General features: G+C 37.2%; 1 protein-coding gene across 1 annotated transcript in view; it reads left to right on the forward strand.

Moving 5' to 3' along the window:
• MACROD2 (mono-ADP ribosylhydrolase 2) overlaps positions 1-20,489 on the forward strand; it is a 1,997,895-nt gene that overhangs the window by 458,358 nt on the left and 1,519,048 nt on the right. The window contains exon 4 of the mRNA XM_049699229.1: positions 3,266-3,295. Within this exon, the coding sequence (XP_049555186.1) occupies positions 3,266-3,295 (30 nt within the window). The remainder of the gene's footprint in view (positions 1-3,265; positions 3,296-20,489) is intronic.

Raw genomic sequence — 20,489 nt, forward strand, 5'->3', positions numbered from 1 at the left:
AATAACAACCTGCTGTATAAGAAAAAAAAATAGTAGCAATTAGCCATGCTACTACGAAAAATATATATATGTATATGGCACTGTCTATGAAGTATTCTTGACAGGGAGTGGAAAAGTGAGCCTAAATCTAATAAAAAATTAAAAATAAAAATAAAGGAAAATAGTGTTGATTAGTAAGCATGCTCAGAGAAGGGATTTTTAAATCTCAATCTAGAAGCAGTAGCATCATGCTTATCAACTTTAAGTTTTCTTTGTTCCTTTCTCCTTTACCTTCCATATGTAACTCTAGGAATAACAAGAGGCATATCCAAAATTCCCTCTAGCAGGGGACCTAGGGAGGGATATAACTATATAAACGTATTTCATACAATTTTAATCACTATTTCCAAATAAACTTTTAAGAGTTTCTTTAACAGACCTTGATCTTACAGGAAGAAAAGGACCAAAATTTGCTCTTTCCACACAGTTCAGTAAACAAAAACCTCTTCTACGTCAATAAAGAAATGGGATTAATCCTGCCAGTTATCTCACTGTTGGAAAACATGTATTGAGAACTTATTAAATGCAGGCCAAATTATTAAACTCAGACTTTATCTTTAGGGGCTTCATCTCTAATTAGGATATACCTCGATTTATTAGAAATAATTAAGTAAAAATTAAATGACTACTAATTTTAGAAACACAAAAGTCATTTTCACTTTTGTAAAATGGAAGAAATAATATTAATCCACCTGACCAATAAATGTTGACAATCAGTTATATTATACATAAGGTGCTTTGTGAAGGTAGAATAATATTAGAAATCATAATAAAGTTTCACTTTTATTTGCCAATATTTTTGTCACTTTTACTGAAGAAAATTGTCTTGATATTTTTCCTAATAATGTAGACATTTTATTTTTTAATTTTTAGAGAACAGAAATTGATAAAATAGACTTAAATTTGATGGGTTCTTTAGAAAAATCATTATCAGGATTACAGTTATTAGAATTGCTTTGAATATATTTAAGCATCTTAGATTAAGATTCTATTACATGACTGGTAATGCACATGAAATTATCTTAAAAGTGATTGTGCCCTATGTAAATGCCACAATTTTATAAAATACTTCTATGTAGATGTTAAAATGTGGCCAGACATGCTCACCTAGACGCGAGCACACATCTGACATAAACTGACTTGATGGTTCTCCAGGACTGGAGTTCCAGTTCCTACACCTGCTCCCACACATCCACCCACCTCTATTGGACGAGGGCCTGGTTAAACAGATGGGTCTTGTGCTGTGCTCTCAAAAGAGGCAGCCTCCACCTTTACTGAGCAAAGCATTGGGTGAAAATAGGTTATATTGTGTTATTGTGATTCTGGGCACGATAATTTGCATGTAAAGCTACTGTTTATTGCTGTTGTTGTTTGTTGTTGGAAATACATTTTTCTTTATGAATGAATATGTATAAATTGGAGGACAACAGATGGAGTTTCTGGGATCTGGAAAACCTATAGACAGGAAAGGAGTTCTCAGTCAAATATAAAAATAAAAAATCGGCAGGAGTGTGAAATGCCATGCAGTTTTATAAATGCATGTAGCTAAGATTTTTAAGAAAATGTTTGGGTTTGCCAAGAGACATCATGAAATTTCTCCCATCCACTAAAGGGTATGGAACCAAGATAGAATTCATAACATCTTTCCTCATTCCCCTTCAGCAAGTTACCACTTCAGCAGTTACAAAGTTTGATTTGGGGCAGGGCATTAAGTCCTGGATACGATCTATGTAAATACTACACATTTTCACTGTGAAGTCAGAAGGATTTGGGGGACCTGAGGTGACAGGGTGGCAGATGACTTTATAATATCTGAAGTGGGACTTCCCTGGCAGTCTAGTGGTTAACACTGCACGCTTCCACTACAGGAGGCACAGGTTTGATCCATGGTCAGGGAACTAAAATCCCACATGCTATGTGGCGCGACCCAAATAAAGAAAAAAAAAAAAAGTAAAAGTAAATAAAATGTAATATCTGAAGCGAATTTTGTTTATGGTTGACTAATGGCATTGCTACGCAGTCCATATTTGTGATGAAAGCATTGTGGGGAAGGCGTAACCAGCAATTAGATGGCCCTGTACTTGAAAGATCATATGAGACAAGATGTGATGCTCTAAGATTGACATATTGAGAAAACCTTCAAAGGCATTTGTTCTCCACGCATTTTCATCATGTTCTCTTTAGTGTTTCAATAATTAGCAAACCATCACATATGAATATAGGCATTTATTCTCAAAATGCTCCATTATTTATTGATAGAATCATTAACACTCTGATATTTGCTTCTCTTATTATGGCAGTGCGTGGTTTGTGGACATCACAGGAAAATTCAAGTTAAAGATTCCTACTCCTCTTTCTTAAGTGATTTCTTTAATCTTTTGGTAGCTCAGGTTTCTCCACAAAGAAAGGGACTTTGATTACCACATACTTTTTTTATGTTGCTGCAGGACTTCTGTTTTCTGGCTTTTGTAGAGACTAGATAAACATAGGCATAAAGTTGCTTAATACTTCAGCAGAAAACTGCAGTGGAACCTTCTGAAAATCTGACCTCTTAAAAAAATCTAAATGGAATAGTCTTATATTTTGCTTATTATTTGACTTCATAATTATATGTGCTAGGTTAATGGATAAATGGGTAAGAAATGACACATCATTGTTTTACAAAAATATTTAAAATTTATTTCTTTCCCTCAAACAAAAAAGATAATGTAAAAATGAATAAATCTGTCACTATTTGAGTTCATTCTTATTGTAGAGTGTCTTGAGATAGCTTTATTTGATGGTGTTTAATTTAATTAAAATTATCATTATACTTTCTTGTTACATTGTTCTTTGAAATTGTTGAAATTGCCTAAAAAACATTATTCTATCTCTAGTTGATAAAATGGAGAAACCAAAAGATTAATTTAGATACAGAATGGAAAAAAAAGGATCACATATGTACTTCATTTTATTACAAGGAAGCACATTGTAAAAATATTCATTTGAAGAGAAAAAAGAGAAAAATAGTGAAATATTTCCATTTTCATACCATAATAAAACAGTAATAAAGTCTGTCTTTATATGCAAGTACATATTGTAATATATATATATGTGTGTGTGTGTGTGTGTGTGTGTGTGTGTGTGTATGTACAGCATGATCATTACCAACTTTTCCTGAACTACTCTGGCGTATTATATTTTTATATATTATTTAATGTCTTTTATTTTGTTTTCTTTTGAACAGCAAATACCAGTCTTCTTGGAGGTGGAGGTGGTAAGTCCTGAACATCACTTAAAATATATTTTATTACTACACCAACCATAAGATGTTTAGTAAGTTCTGTGATACTTTAAAGAAAATTAATTTTGCTGTAGTCATCAACCACGCAAATTATAATCTTAGAAAATTTATAATAGAAATATCTTGGGTTTGCCTAAACGTTATTTTAACTGACTTCAAAATATGCAGAATACTGTTGTTGTTCTCATCAAGCTTTATATTTCTATCTTTGGCATAAACTATAGCAGCAATAAGCTATTGAGGTGAACACACATATAGTAGATGATAGTCACTTTTTAAGTATAGTTGATTTGCAATGTTGTGTTAATTTCTGCTGTGCAGCAAAGTGATTCAGTTCTACACATATATAAATCTATATACATTCTTCTTCATATTCTTTTCCATTATAGATTATCACAGGATATCAAATATAGTTCCCTGTGCTACACAGTAGGACCTTGTTGTTTATCAATTCTATATATACTAGTTTGCATCTGCTAAGCCCAAACTCCCAGTCCATCCCTCCCTCACACCCCTTCCACCTTGGCAACCACAAGGCTGTTCTCTATATCTTTGAGTGTGTTTCTGTTTTATAGATAAGTTTATTTGTGTCATATTTTAGATTCCACATATAAGTGATATCATATGGTATTTGCCTTTCTCTTTCTGACTTACTTCACTTAGTATGCTTATCTCTGGGTCCATCCATGTGAATGGCATTATTTCATTCTTTTTTATGGCTGAGTAATATTCCATTGTGTATATATACCACATCTTCTTTATCTATTCATCTGTTGATGGACATTTAGGTTGTATCCATGTCTTGGCTATTGTGAATAGTGCTGCTATGAACATAGGGGTGCATGTATCTTTTTGAATTATAGTTTTGTCCAGATATATGCCCAGGAGTTGAATTGCTGGATCATATGGCAACTCTATTTTTAGATTTTTGAGGAACCTCCATACTGTTTTCAATAGTGGCTGCATGATAGAGTCACTTTTAATATGAATTTTAAAACAATACATCTGGAGACTTGTGGTTTTTATCTTTTTTTTTCATAATAATGACTAAAATCATTATGACTTTGTAGCCTGAGAGCTTAATATATCAGTGACTTACTGTGAAAAATAAAAAAAGAAATTGGTAATGGCATTTTGCTTTTTCTTTCTTACTTTTCAGAGGAGAGAGAGAAAGAGATCAAAGTGAGATGAGGAAGAGAGAGATTTCTGTACTAGGAATTCTTTTTTGATACTAAAATCTTGGAACTATTTATTATTTTTATTTCTAGGTTGAAAGATGAAAGCTTACCTAGCCCCAGTCTATACTACATGGTAGGGGAGGAAAAAAGTATACAGTAGAATGGGGTCCTTTTCATTTAGGACCCAGATGGACATAAATAGGTTTGTTTTCTCTCTCCCTCTTCCTCTTGCTCCCTCTTTTCATGTATGTGGTTGAAATAGATATGATTGTATATACAGAGCTTTAGGTTTTCAACAAACAAGTTAGAACTTGTTTACTTGATCCCCAACTTTTAAGAAATGTTATCCTTTATAAATCATCATCAGGAGGTTTCAGCTTAAATTTTATTTGAAAATTAAAATTTTAACCATTGTTCCCATATAAGAATCAATAGATTTTTAAAAACAGAATGTTGGAAATAGAAATGATAGAAAATAGTTTAAACTAGAAAGTGCTCTTCATATTACCACATGTCAATGCACATTCTATAGCAGAGTATTTTTCTTCTTCCCCAAATTACTTTAGAAAATATAAATATACAGGGTTTCTCATTGTTCTTCTTCTTCTTCTTCTTCTTCTTCTTCTTTTTGGTATTCTTTGGGAACTAGAAGAGAAATATTCCTTAGGAATGTACTGGATTCCCAATAAATTTTTATCTCTAGGTTTCTTATAATATGTGAAGGAAACATTAAAATAAGTCATTCATAGTGATGATTTTCTTACATGACATATTAGTATTTTAACAAATTTGACTAGTACTGTTAAGTAGGATAAAAAGTTAAAATTGAGTCTAGATATACAAATCTATCAATTTAAAACAGACAAATTAGCTTGATAGTTAATTTATGGTTCTTGGCTATTTAAAAAAAAACTGAATTGACTAATTATATAAGTTAAAATCACTTTAGCTGCCCATAACAGAAACCCCCCAAATAATAGTGACTTAAAGGAGATAGAAAAATGTTTCTGTCCCCTGTGAAAGTAGCTTAGATGTAGACTAGAGTGGCTGTGCAGTAATCCCATCCTGTCATCAAGTGCTCAAGCTCTGGCTTTTCTGCTCTTCCTACTGTGTGGAACTCAGGGTCCACAGAGGCTGCTGGACTCTGGGCATCAAAAATATGGGTGTCAGGAGGAGTAAGAAAGGCAAAAAATCAAAAAGGTGGCCCCTAAAAGACAAGCCAGTTTTCTTTAAGCAGCTTTATCTGATGTCTCATATCCTTGAATTGATCAAATGTTCATTCATGGATAATATAGTTTTATGCCAGGAAGAAATGTGCTCATCAAAAAAAAGCAGTGCTCTGTTTTCTAAGGAAGAAGGGGAGGGTGGAGGTTTGGCAGGCAATGAGCAGTCTCTGCCATTTGGGGGAAGGTAGGCTGCTGTTCAGATACCCTTGTCAAGCTGCTTTGTTTCAATATATGTATACACGGTTGGTGTGTATAGAATTAACGCTAGTGAGTTGGCCTGTATTTCCCTGTGTTTCCTTCAACCTGTGTGTAGATACAGTGTACATTTTTAGCAATGGCAAGACGTTCAGGAATGGGCAAACTCAATGTTCTGTTTACCTGAAGTATATACTTGACTGTCCTCTAGGTGGTTGATTTTGCTAAATGCAGTTATTTGCCATAATTTCTCATTTCTGAATTCTAAAATTAGCAACTCAATATCATCATAAAGATAAATTATAAGTATTTAAGGTGGATGCAATTTCTTTCATTAAAGTAGGTCATTGACAGGTTTAATTCATTTATGCACTTCTGGAGATGTCAAGATTGCTCTAAAATACATGTCTGATTTTTGGAAAGCTGCATTTAAAACTTAAATTTAAGGAATATTTTTAGCCTTCTCTGAACTGATTTTTGGCCTTTTGATTATGTGACAAATCTTATTAATCCTGTCAGTGATATTTGTACAGCAACAGCTAATAATCATCTAATAAGGAGCCTAGAACTGATGCAGTCCTCTTGGATTTGATCAATGATTCCTTTTATTGACTTGAATTAATATACCTTCAAAAACCTCTAAAGGAAATAATTCTTTGATTGACTAAACAATTTGATCAAGAAAATTTGGGACCATATAAAAAATAATAATAGTATCTTAAGTACCATTTTTTCAGGTTCTCAGGAGGGCTTCCCCCCAGTTCTGTATACGTTGCACTTGAAATTTAGGCAAAAATCAGTCTATACAAAGTTGTATTATCTATAATCTTAGCGTTTTGCTCTTTTTTTTTTTTTTTGGAGTGCTCATGATCAAGACAAGAGATCTCCTAAGAGGAGATTTTAAAAATGGTCACAATCACCCACTCAGTTGTTTGTTTGTTTGTTTGTTTTTTGCGGTACGCGGGCCTCTCACTGCTGTGGCCTCTCCCGTTGCGGAGCACAGGCTCCGGATGCGCAGGCTCAGCGGCCATGGCTCACGGGCCCAGCCACTCTGCGGCATGTGGGATCTTCCCAGACTGGGGCACGAACCCGTGTCCGCTGCATCTGCAGGCGGACTCTCAACCACTGCGCTACCAGGGAAGCCCACCCACTCAGTTTTAATTTTAAGGTGAGAGAATCATTTCACATGGGTGTGGATTTTCATCTTTGGGCCAGAGGTGACTCTCTTTAGGAACTTAGTGTCACTTAGTGTCATTGTAGTGAGTATAAGTGATAGGGCTTCAACTACCTAGTCATATCAGTTAAAATACTTGGTAAAATGGATCATCTATGTATATATGTCCCAGATATGTTAAGGGCAAATAAATATACTAATATATATATATATATATATTTTTTTTTTTTTTTTTTTTTTTTTTTTGCGGTACGCGGGCCTCTCACTGTTGTGGCCTCTCCCTCTGCGGAGTACAGGCTCCGGACGCGCAGGCTCAGGGGCCATGGCTCACGGGCCCAGCCGCTCCGCGGCATGTGGGATCTTCCCAGACCAGGGCACGAACCCGTGTCCCCTGCATTGGCAGGCGGACTCTCAACCACTGCGCCACCAGGGAAGTCCCAAATATACTAATATTTAAGAATGTGGTTGGTCTATAGTGACTGGATTCTGTCTTTCAGGAAGCCTTTATATAATCTAGGTAATGGTATAACGTCAAAAAACCTTAGAAGTTCTATTAATTTTTAAAAGCTCTCCATCATTGCTCCCAGTACTAACCTGCATAGCAGTATAGCACATTTAGATATAAAACAAGTAAATTTAATTTTCTCATTTAGTCCTTTTCTTAGTCAGGGTAGGCTACATTATGCTATGGTAACAAACCTAAAAATCTTAGTGGTTAAAACAATAAGGTTAATTTCTTGCTCACATCAATGTCGAGTATATTGGTGGCTGTTCTACTCAGGCTCTCCTACAGGTGGTGACACAGAGTCTCAGGTTGCTTCTCTATCTTGTAACTACTCTATGTGGTATGTGGCTCCAGTCACAAAACAGGAAGAGACAGCTGGTGGATCTTGTGGGATGTATTTACAGAGCAGTTCGTGAATGGCTTATGTCACTTCTGCCCACGTTCCATGGGTCAGAATTCAGGCAAGTGACCCCCAACCGAACTACAAGGAAGTCTGGGAAGAATGGAGTCTTCCAGCATTCCCAGGAAGAGGAAATGGTGTGGTAAATACATAGCACTGTCTCGGCCACAATGCTCAAATGAGATCAGTGTTATTTATTATTATTACTTTAATCACTGAGGGAAATGTGACTTAGGGAGATTTAGTGACTTCTTCAAGGTCACACAGCTTATAAAGTGCAAAGGTCCAATAAGAAGACAGGGTTCTTGAGTCCCACTCAGGACTCGTGCCTTTGCTCTGTGATTTTTTGTTTTTTTAACATCTTTATTGGAGTGTAATTGCTTTACAACAGTGTGTTACTTTCTGCTTTATAACAAAGTGACTCAACTATACATATAAATATGTCCCCATATCTCCTCCTTCTTGCATTTCCCTCCCACTCTCCCTACCCCACACCTCTAGGTGGTCACAAAGCACCGAGCTGATCTCCCTGTGCTATGAGGCTGCTTCCCACTAGCTATCTGTTTTACATTTGGTAGTGTATATATGTCCATGCCACTCTCTCACTTTGTTCCAGCTTACCCTTCCCCCTCCCCACATCCTCAAGTCCATTCTCTACATCTGAATCTTTATTTCTCTCCTGCCTCTAGGTTCTTCAGAACCAGTTTTTTTTCTAGGTTCCACAAATATGAGTACATTTGTACATTTGCTTTCCTCTTTCTGACTTACTTCAGTCTGTATGACGGTCTCTAGATCCATCCATGTCTCTACAGATGACCCAATTTCATTCCTTTTTATGGCTGAGTAATATTCCATTGTATATATGTACCACATCTTCTTTATCCATTCATCTGTCGGTGGGCATTTAGGTTGCTTCCATGTCCTGGCTATTGTAAATAGTGCTGGAGTGAACATTGTGGTACATGACTCTTTTTGAATTATGGTTTTCTCAGGGTATATGCCCAGTAGTGGGACTGCTGGGTCATATGGTAGTCCTAGTTCTATTTTTAGTTTTTTCAGGAACCTCCATACTGTTCTCCACAATGGCTATATCAATTCACATTCCCACCAACAATGCAAGAGGGTTCCCTTTTCTCCACACCCTCTCCAGCATTTATTGTTTCTGCATTTTTTCATGATGGCCATTCTGACTGGTGTGAGAGGATACCTCATTGTAGCTTTGATCTGCATTGCTCTAATGATTAGTGATGTTGAGCATCCCTTCATGTGTTTGTTGGCAATCTGTATATCCTCTTTGGAGAAATGCCTGTTTAGGTCTTCTGCCCATTTTTGGATTGTGTTGTCTGTTTTTTTTTTTTTTTTTTTTTGGTATGGAACTGCATGAGCTTCTTGTAACGTTTGGAAATTAATCCTTTGTCAGTTGCTTCATTTGCAAATATTTTCTCCCATTCTGAAGGCTGTCCTTCTGTCTTGCTTATGGTTTCCTTTGCTGTGCAAAAGCTTTGAAGTTTCATTAGGTCCCATTTGTTTATTTTTATTTCCATTTCTCTAGCAAGTGGGTCAAAAAGGATGTTGCTGTGATTTATGTCACAGAGTGTTCTGCCTATGTTTTCCTCTAAGAGTTTTATAGTGTCCGGTCTTATATTTAGGTATCTAATCCATTTTGAGTTTATTTTTGTGTATGTTGTTAGAGAGTGTTCTAAATTCATTCTTTTCCAGGTAGCTGTCCAGTTTTCCCAACACCACTTATTGAAGAGGCTGTCTTTTCTCCATTGTATATTCTTGCCTGCTTTATCAAGCATAAGGTGACCATATGTGTGTGGGTTTATCTCTGGGCTTTCTATCTTGTTCCATTAATCTATATTTCTGTTTTTCTGCCAGTACCATACTGTCTTGATTACTGTAGCTTTGTAGTATAGTCTGAAGTCAGGAAACCTGATTCCTCCAGCTCCACTTTTCTTTCTCAAGACTGCTTTGGCTATCCGGGGTCTTTTGTGTTTCCATACAAATTGTGATTTTTTTTGTTCTAGTTCTGTGAAAAATGCAATTGGTAGTTTGATAGGGATTGCATTGAGTCTGTAGATTGCTTTGGGTAGTAGAGTCATTTTCACAGTGTTGATTCCTCCAATCCAAGAACGTGGTATATCTCTCCATCTGTTTGTATCATCTTTAACTTCTTTCATCAGTGTCTTCTGCTTTTCTGCATACAGGTCTTTTGTCTCCTTAGGTAGCTCTAGTAGTTTTCTGGTAGCATCTTTAGGATTCTCTGTGTACAGTATCATGTCATCTGCAGACAGTGACAGCTTAACTTCTTCTTTTCCAATTTGCATTCCTTTTATTTCTTTTTTTCTCTGATTGCTGTGGCTAGAACTTCCAAAACTATGTTGAATAATAGTGGCGAGAGTGGACAACCTTGTCTCGTTCCTGATCTTAGTGGAAAAGGTTTCAGTTTTTCACCATTGAGAACAATGTTGGCTGTGGGTTTATCATATATGGCCTTTATTATGTTGAGATAAGTTCCCTCTATGCCTACTTTCTGGAGGGTTTTTTTCATAAATGGGTGTTGAATTTTGTAAAAAGCTTTTTATGCATCAATTGAGATGATCATATGGTTTTTCTCCATCAGTTTGTTAATATGGTGTATCACATTGATTGATTTGCATATATTGAAGAATCCTTTCATTCCCTGGATAAACCCCACTTGATCATGGTGTATGATCCTTTAAATGTGCTGTTGGATTCTGTTTGCTAGTATTATGTTGAGCATTTTTCCATCTATCACTAATATTGGCCTGTAGTTTCATCAGTGATATTGGCCTGTAGTTTTCTTTCTTTGTGACATCTTTGTCTGGATTTGGTATGAGGATGATGGTGGCCTTATAGAAGGAGTTTGGGAGTGTTCTTCCCTCTGATATATTTTGGAAAATTTGAGAAGGAAAGGTGGTCGCTCTTCTGTAAATATTTGATAGAATTCGCCCGTGAAGCTATCTGGTCTGGGCTTTTGTTTGTTGGAAGATTTTTAATCACAGTCTCAATTTCAGTGCTTGTGATTGGTCTGTTTATATTTTCTATTTTTTCCAGCTTCAGTCTTGGAAGGTTGTATTTTTGTAAGAATTTGTACATTTCTTCCAGGTTGTCTATTTTATTGGCATATAGTTGCTTGTAATAATCTCTCATGATCCTTTGTATTTCTGCAGTGTCAGTTGTAACTTCTCCTTTTTCATTTCTAATTCTATTGATGTGAGTCTTCTCCATTTTTTTCTTGATGAGTCTGGCTAATGGTTTATCCATTTTGTTTATCTTCTCAAAAACCAGCTTTTAGTTTTATTGATCTTTGCTGTCATTTCCTTCATTTCTTTTTCATTTACATCTGATCTGATCTTTATGATTTCTTTCCTTCTGCTATGTTTGGGGTTTTTTTTTGTTCTTCTTTCTCTATTTGCTTTAGGTGTAAGGTTAGGTTGTGTATTTGAGATGTTTCTTGTTTCTTGAGGTAGGATTGTATTGCTATAAACTTCCCTTAGAACTGCTTTTGCTGCATCCATAGGTTTTGGTTTGTGGTGTTTTCATTTTCATTTGTGTCTAGGTATTTTTTGATTTCCTCTTTGATTTCTTCAGTGATCTCTTGGTTATTTGGTAGTGTATTGTTTAGCCTCCATGTATTTGTATTTTTTACAAATTTTTTTCCTGTATTTGATATCTAGTCACATAGTGTGGTCGGAAAAGATACTTGATACAGTTTCAATTTTCTTAAGTTTACCGAGGCTTGATTTGTGACCCAAGATATGATTTATCCTGGAGAATGTTCCATGAGCACTTGAGAAGAAAGTGTATTCTGTTGTTTTTGATGGAATGTTCTATATATATCAATTAAGTTCATCTTGTTTAATGTATCATTTAAAGCTTGTGTTTCCTTATTTATTTTCATTTTGGATGATCTGTCCATTGTTGAAAGTTGGGTGTTAAAAGTCCTCTACTGTGATTGTGTTACTGTTGATTTCCCCTTTTATGGCTGTTAGCATCTGCTTTATGTATTGAGATGCTCCTATGTTGGGTGCATAAATATTTACAATTGTTATATCTTCTTCTTGGATTGATCCCTTGATCAGTATGTAGTGTCCTTCTTTGTCTCTTGTAATAGTCTTTATTTTAAAGTCTATTTTATCTGATATGAGAATTGCTACTCTAGCTTTCTTTTGATTTCCATTTGCATGGAATATCTTTTTTCATCCCCACACTTTCCAGTTTGCATTTGTCCCTAGGTCTGAAGTGGGTCTCTTGTAGACAGCATATATATGGGTCTTGTTTCTTTTGGTTTAAGCATTTAATCCATTCACATTTAAGGTAGTTACCGACATGTATGTTCCTATTACCATTTTCTTAATTTTGGGGGGTTTGTTATTGTAGTTCTTTTCTGTCTCTTGTTTTTCCTGCCTAGTGAAGTTCCTTTAGCATTTGTTGTAAAGCTGGTTTGGTGGTGCTGAATTCTCTTAGCTTTTGCTTGTCTGTAAAGGTTTTAATTTCTCCATCACATCTGAATGAGACCCTTACTGGGTGGAGTAATCTTGGTTGTAGGTTTTTCCCTTTCATCACTTTAAATATGTCCTGCCCCTCCCTTGTGGCTTGCAGACTTTCTGCTGAAAGATTGGGTGTTGACCTATGGGGATTCCCTTGTATGTTATTTGTTGCTTTTCCCTTGCTGCTTTTAATATTTTTTCTTTGTATTTAATTTCTGATAGTTTGATTATGTGTCTTGGAGTGTTTCTCATTGGATTTATCCTGTATGGGACTCTCTGTGCTTCCTGGACTTGATTGACTATTTCCTTTCCCATATTAGGGAAGTTTTCAACTATAATCTCTTCAAATATTTTCTCAGTCCCTTTCTTTTCCTCTTCTTCTTCTGGGCTCCCTATAATTCGAATGTTGGTGCGTTTAAAGTTGTCCCAGTGGTCTCTGAGACTGTCCTCAATTCTTTTCATTCTTTTTTCTTTATTCTGCTCTGTGGTAGTTATTTCCACTCTTTTATCTTCCAGGTCACTTATCTGTTTTTGTGCCTCAGTTATTCTGCTATTGATTCCTTCTAGAGAATTTTTAACTTCATTTATTGTGTTATTCATCATTGTTTGTTTGCTCTTTAGTTCTTCTCGGTCCTTGTTAAAGGTTTCTTGTATTCTGTCCATTCTATTTCCAAGATTTTGGATCATCTTTACTATCATTACTCTGAATTCTTTTTCATGTATACTGCTTATTTCCTCTTCATTTGTTTGGTCTGATGGGTTTTTGCCTTGCTCCTTCATCTGCTGTGTGTTTCTCTGTCTTCTCATTTTGCTTAACTTTCTGTGTTTGGGGTCTCCTTTTTGTAGGCTGCAGATTCATAGTTCCTGTTGTTTTCAGTGTCTGCCCCCAGTGGCTAAGGTTGGCTCAGTGGGCTGTGTAGGCTTCCTGGTGGAAGCGACTGGTGCCTGTGTTTTAGTGGATGAGGCTGGATCTTGTCTTTCTAGTGGGTAGGACTGCATCCAGTGGTGTTTTTTGGGGTGTCTGTGACATTATGATTTTAGGCTGCCTCTCTGCTCTTGGGTGGGGTTGTGTCCCTGTCTTTCTGGTTGTTTGGCACAGGGTGTCCAGCACTATAGCTTGTTGGTCGTTGAATGTAGCTGTGTCGATGGAGATCTCTGGGGGAGCTTTTGCCATTTGATGTTATGTGGAGCTGGGAGGTCTCTGGTGGACCAATGTCCTGAACTTGGCTCTCCCACCTCAGAGGCACAGGCGTGACAGCCGCCCAGAGCACCAAGACCGTGTGAGCCACACAGCTCAGAAGAAAAGGGAGAAAAAAAAGAAAGAAAGAAGAAAATAAAATAACATAAAGTTATTAAAATAAAAAATATAAAAAGATTATTAAAAATAAAAAAAAAATTATGAGTAATTTTTTAAAAAGAAAGAAAAAAGAAGAGAGCCACCAAACCAAAAAACAAATCCACCAATGAAAAGAAGTGCTAAAAACTCTACTAAAGCCAAAAACAAACAAAAAATAAAACAGACGGACAGAAACCTAGGACAAATGGTAAAAGCAAAGCTATACAGACAAAATTACACAAAGAAGCATGCACATACACACTCACAAAAAGAGAAAAAGGAAAAAAATATATATATATATTTAAAAAAAAGGATGAGAGCCACCAAATCAATAAACAAATCTACCAATGATAATAAACCCTAAATACTAAACTAAGATAAACATAAAACCAGAAACAAATTATATGCAGAAAGCAAACCCCAAGTCTACAGTTGCTCCCAAAGTCCACCGCCTCAATTTTGGGATGATTCGTTGTTTATTCAGATATTCCAGAGATGCAGGGTACATCAAGTTGATTGTGGAGATTTAATCCACTGCTCCTAAGGCTGCTGGGAGAAATTACCCTATCTCTTCTTTGTTCACATAGCTCCTGGTGTTCTGGTGCAGTGGCAGGCTGCACAGGCTCCCAGGAGGGGAGGTGTGGATAGTGATCTGTGCTTGCACACAGGGTTCTTGGTGGCTGCAGCAGCAGCCTTAGCGTTTCATGCCCATCTCTGCTGCCCGCGCTGTTAGCCGTGGCTCGCGCCCATCTCTGGAGCTCATTTACGCAGCGCTCTGAATCCCCTCTCCTCGCGCACCCCAAAACAATGGTCCCTTGCCTCTTAGGCAGGTCCAGACTTTTTCGTGGACTCCCTCCTGGCTAGCTGTGGTACACTAGCCCCCTTCAGGCTCTGTTCACGCAGCCAACCCCAGTACTCTCCCTGGGATCTGACCTACCAAGCCTGAGCCTCACCTCCCAGCCCCCACCTGTCCCGGCCAGCAGGTGAGCAGACAAGCCTCTGGGGCTGGTGAGTGCTGGTTGGCACTGATCCTCTGTGCGGGAATCTCTCTGCTTTTCCCTCTGCACCCCTGTTGCTGCGCTCTCCTCCGTGGCTCCAAAGCTGCCCCCCCCCCCGCCACCCACCACCCCTATCTCTGCCAGTGAAGGGGCTTCCTAGTGTGTGGAAACTTCCTCTTTCACAGCTCCCTCCCAGAGGTTCAGGTCCTGTCCCTATTCTTTTGTCTCTGTTTTATCTTTTGCCCTACCCAGGTACGTGGGGAGTTTCTTGCCTTTTGGGAAGTCTGAGGTCTGCCAGCATTCAGTAGGTGTTCTGTAGGAGTTGTTTCACATGTAGATGTATTTCTGATGTATTTGTGGGGAGGAAGGTGATCTCTACGTCTTACTCCTACACTATCTTGAAGGTCTCTCTGCTCTGTGATTTTTAATATATCTTTGCTGTTTAGATTTGCCTTTTCTATGCAAAAGTAGGTAACTCTGTTCACACCAGGAAAAATTAAGGAGAGGACAGGAAAACGTGCAGCTGAGATATGGATGATGCTTTCCTTGGCTGATTTTCACAAGTCTTAAGCTCAGTTGATAACTTGAAAGTACATACAATAGCACTGTCTTATGGTACCTCTGGATTGCCGTTCAGATTCATATACCTTTTTTGTGTACTTGAGGTTTAGTTTTAGAGCACATTGCATTTTAAATATGTGTTCACTCATCTGTAATAAACACATTTTACATGCACAAAGTGCTGTGATGTCATACTTTTGGAATATATAATAATAAAAAGCCTTTGTAGCCAATCTTAAATTATGTCAAGAAGCAGAATTAGAAAGAAAAAAGCAGAATTAAAGAGCTACTTCCTCAATTCCTTTTGGATCATTATGTAACAGACTGGAACAAAATTTACAATCTCTTACTTTAGATGATGTCTTTCCTTTTCATCATCACAATAAGACCAGAACCTGCTAATAGAACCCAAACAAGATATGGTTTATGAGTTTTGCTTCCCCTTTTAGTCTGTCAAAGCTCCTGAGAGCTGAAGCCTGAGGCATAATGTTAGACATTTAAGATGACATTTCCTGACAGAGCAGCAATTTAAGGTTGGCTTTTTATATGCATAAATTTGTAGAACTGCTTTTTTAAATTATACCCACATACACACATACATATATATACATATATATGTATAATATATTAGTATCAATACTGTAATTCTAGGCCTTATCCTTGAGGTGATTCTGTGGCAGATTAATTTTGAAAACTCTAGGTATAAGCAACCACCACTAAACAAACTCTCAGTCCCAGATGGAATTCATGGGAAAGTTGCTTTTCTAGAATGAGAACACAGCATATATTATGCCCTTCTCCACCACCAAAGGCTTCTTGCTCTCCTTGTGCCTATTAAAGTGGGCCCAAAGTTTAACAAGGTGAAGTACCAAATGTACTTCAAAAGCAGCAAAATCATAAAAATATTTGGTGTCATGCAATAGATACCATCAGTGTATCTCCACCCGCCCATTACTTATTTCTACATACAAACACACATATGAGCACGTGTTCATTCATTCATTCACTCAACAAATACTAATTTGGGAACTACTGTGTGTCAGTACTGATTATTGGTTTGGCAATAAACACAGCCCTTTCCCTGTTACCAATCATGGTCTCTGTTTGGCTGAGTTATCTGAGCAGTTGTCATTCCCCATGTTCTTTCAGATGTTCCAAGGATTTTCCTTGCATGGATCTTTTGACTTAAAATGATATATTAATATCAATAGAATGGGCATCAGTATCAGATTGCTTCTTTAAAAACCAGAACAGATATCGTGAAAAACAATTTTTTCACAAAAAATGTGAGTTTCTACCAAGAGTTCCTAACATGAGAAACAACATGTTTCAAGGGTCTTTTGAGTGTGTTTAAGTGGAACTGCTTTCATAAATTACTTAAACATTCACAGGCGGAGTGGAGAGCCCTGTCACCCTCCCTCCACATACAGAACCAAATCCCCACAGTGATTACGTGTTTCACTCTTGTTAAACCTTGAGATCTGGCTGGGCCTTAGGCATGCTGGGAGGAATCTAGGAGAGTGGTCCACAGTGAGGGAGCAAGTCTGGTTAAAGCAGGTAGCGTGTTGGGGCTGGCCCCTTACGAGAGTCAGTCAAGCATGTCTAGCAGTGAGTTAGCCTGCTGGCCTCTGCTCAGCAGCTGGAGGAGTCCCAGCCATGGGCCTCGGGAGTAGCAACTGCCTCTCAGTCCCGGGATAGAGCAGCCTGGTGAAAGAAACTCAGGAGCCCTGGCCTTGTTGGTCAGATGGGTACCCAGTCTCAGGATTAGAGCTTCAGAAAGGGATGTGATGCCAAATCTATGGAAAATAAGGCTTGAGATCTGACTGTGTCAGGGATTGATCCTGGGCACTGCAGGTGGGTAAGCCTGCTAGGGGCGATAAGGAGGCTCAGATGAGAGGAAGATAGAGGGGAAGGGGAGTGCAGTGACCAGGAGCCAGGCCAGGTCTGACAACATGCAGTTACACAGTGAACCAGCCTACCTTTGTCCTTCCTCCCTCCCTTCTTCCCTTCCTTCTTTCTTTCTTCCCTTCATTTTGCCCTCTTCCTTTTTTCTTTCTTTCCTTTTTCTCTTTCATAGTCAACAGTATGTACTGATTACCTATTGTATACTAGTCTTGACGTTGAGGTAGGAAAGATTCTTATAACCAAGTGCAGTCTGAAGTATAAATATTTATTTACACATTAATATAATAAGAACTAGAAAGGTTCTCAATACAGGAAAAATGAAGCAGAAAAGATGAAGCCAACATGTCGGAGTGGTCAGGGAAGGCTTCCCACAAGAGATGACACTGGAGCAATCTTGGAGGATGAGTTATTTTCCAGGAGAGGAAGGAAATGACCCACTCAGTTGTATTTTTCACTGTTTGATGTAGATATATTTTAGATATCTTGCTATGCTTCAGCAGTCCTCCTCACTGTTCTGCAGTCGTGTTATCCAGATTTTCGTTAAACAGCTTCCTCTGACCATTCAGGCATGCCACTTAAAATGGAGTGAACAGTGTTAGAACTGAAGAAAGGAACTCTGGTACTAATGGTGTCGGCAGCAAAGGTTCATCACAGCAACCCGAGCAAAGTCTGGTGGTCACACCAACACAGGCTCCTCCCTGCCTTGCCTTTTCCTTTCACTACCTCACTTGCATCTCAGTCTAGGGACAAACTCTGAAGCTGCCCACACTAGTTGGATTTCTAGTATATGTCTTCCTCATTCCACATGAACTTGTCTAGTTCTATTCTTAGAAGTTTGACCCAGTTCTGATTGCCTTAATCTTGTCTGCCATTTGTCATTAAGCTTTTCAGATGCTTCCTAGCGGAGGAAGGGGAGGGCATAAAATCCATGTCTCTGCTTGAACTTTCCTTTTTATTGGCCATTCTGAGGACATGCCTTGTTTATTCCACCTCTAACTTTGGTCACCATGACCCCTCTATTCTAAAGCTAATTTTGAAATTATTCATCATATTAAGTACTTACCTACTTCCCCTTCTGAGTAAAACTGCCCCGTCTAAAACCCTGTCAAAGGGGCAGCCCTGTGCAGATAAAATGCCCCTTCTCATTCTGGCCAAGCTGATTGAACCTGGAAAGATACATTCCCCAATTGGGGCATAAACTTTTTGAAAAAAAAGAGGCTTTCATACTCATTTTTACACCCCTGGCAGCTTCTACCACATGTAGTAGGTATTTCATTTTAATTTTGAGGTATTACTATCTTTCATCCTGGAATTTTAGCATGGTTACATATTTCAGTTTTGACCAGTTTGCTGTAGAAAGGTAATATCTTTATCTTTAGATGATCTCTAAATGAAAAGACAAAACTTTAAAAAAGACTTATAACAGGCAACTTGAGGATCATATGCATATTTATGCAGTAATTATTTTAAGTACTGTATTACCTTTCATTTCTAAGAAATTTATATAGCTAGGATATTATCATTTTCTTTAAATACTATGGTTATATTTTTTAAGTTCTGGGGGATAAGGAGAACAATATTTATTTGTATAGATGTGGAAATGAAATGCAGAAAATTTGCATTACATGGAAAGAGGGAAAGGCTATTATCTCATTCACGTTTTGTCATGTTGCAGGTATTTAACCAGTTAGTTATATCTTTCAATCTGAAATATTATTGTCATTATTGATTTTTCTTGTTCAAACCTACTGGCAAAAGTTTAAAGTGCTAATGTGCCAGTTAATACGATCTAACATTCATTGAGAAATAGAATCAAGGACATGCCTTAGGAAAAGTTTTTATGTAGGTTGGCTTAGCTGTTGAACTCTCTATTTCATGCTTGAAGAACGATGGACAATGAGAATTATGAACAGTAATCTCTTAATATGTTACTTGATTTAGGTTTTTCATTGAAAACAATGAATTGATTTTGTAATACACTTGTAATTTAAAATATTAAGACATAAAAATGGTAGGTTACTTAGAACTGGCTGTGAAGGCATTGAAGCTATAACCTCTACTTTGTTTCATTACAGTAAATAATCACTTTTTAGGTTCATAATTTTGTGCACCATTAAAGATACTTGCTTCTTTTCTCTGACACATGCTTCATTTCATTAGCTTGTGGGGGTCCTGTGAAGCCTTTGTGTGATCAGTGTTTTCAGTCTTTAGAATAAAAATAAAGTAAAACCATTTACTCTGAAGTTTTCATGGCTGAAGTTCAATTTACACTTAAATTACTTAAATTAACTTAAATTACACAAGTTAAAATGATACATCTCTGTTGAATATTTCTTCACACAACTCAATAAAAGATTTTAGATGTTCATTGTGATAGGTGTTTTGCCTATTAATAATATAAACCATTGAGACTTAGAAAATTTCTAATACAACAGTGGTATCATTACAGAACAGATAACATGGGAAGGAATTTTTCACACATGTGTTATTGGGGGAGAGAGACCCAACTAGATTGAGGGAAGGACTTTAGATTCTAAAGATACAGTTGACTGAGGAAATCAGAAAATCTCCCTGCAACAACTCATTTAAGTTATGGATAAAATAAAATAAAAATTAATTGTAGTATATTTGTCAGCTTGCAAGAAAGAAATTACATCTTTGGGTGCCATAAATAAGGGAGTACTGAAAAAACAAAGTGAACCAAAACTATAATATAAACTGTATACTGTAAGTGCCTTGTGGTAGTGTATATGGTGATGGGGCATTGGACACTAGAGGCCACAAAGCTAGTTCTCATTTGGGGATTAGAAATAGGACTGCATAAAGTAGGAGGGTAGAGCTTAGATCCTTACCTAAAGCCAAGTTCATCAAATTGTTATAATCTCAACTGAAGCGTGGATTTGAAAAAAATTCCCTACTGGTTCAAGAAAACTATGGGGAAGACTCCTAAAATGTTGGTATCTTGATCCTGAAACTTCTTTGTGTTTGGTACTTAAATCTACACTACCTATGTGTCTGAGAATCCCAAACACAAAAAATTAACATAAAAATTGGCCCCCAGGGCTACTATTAGAGGCAAACTCACAATCACTCTGAAGGTAAGTGCCCAAGACTCAGGCCATGGGGTTTTCTCACAAAGAAAAAGCCATGCCAAAATTGTCTCATTTTCAGA

The sequence above is a fragment of the Orcinus orca genome, chromosome 16, assembly GCF_937001465.1.
Source record: "Orcinus orca chromosome 16, mOrcOrc1.1, whole genome shotgun sequence".
Classification (NCBI taxonomy): domain Eukaryota; kingdom Metazoa; phylum Chordata; class Mammalia; order Artiodactyla; family Delphinidae; genus Orcinus; species Orcinus orca.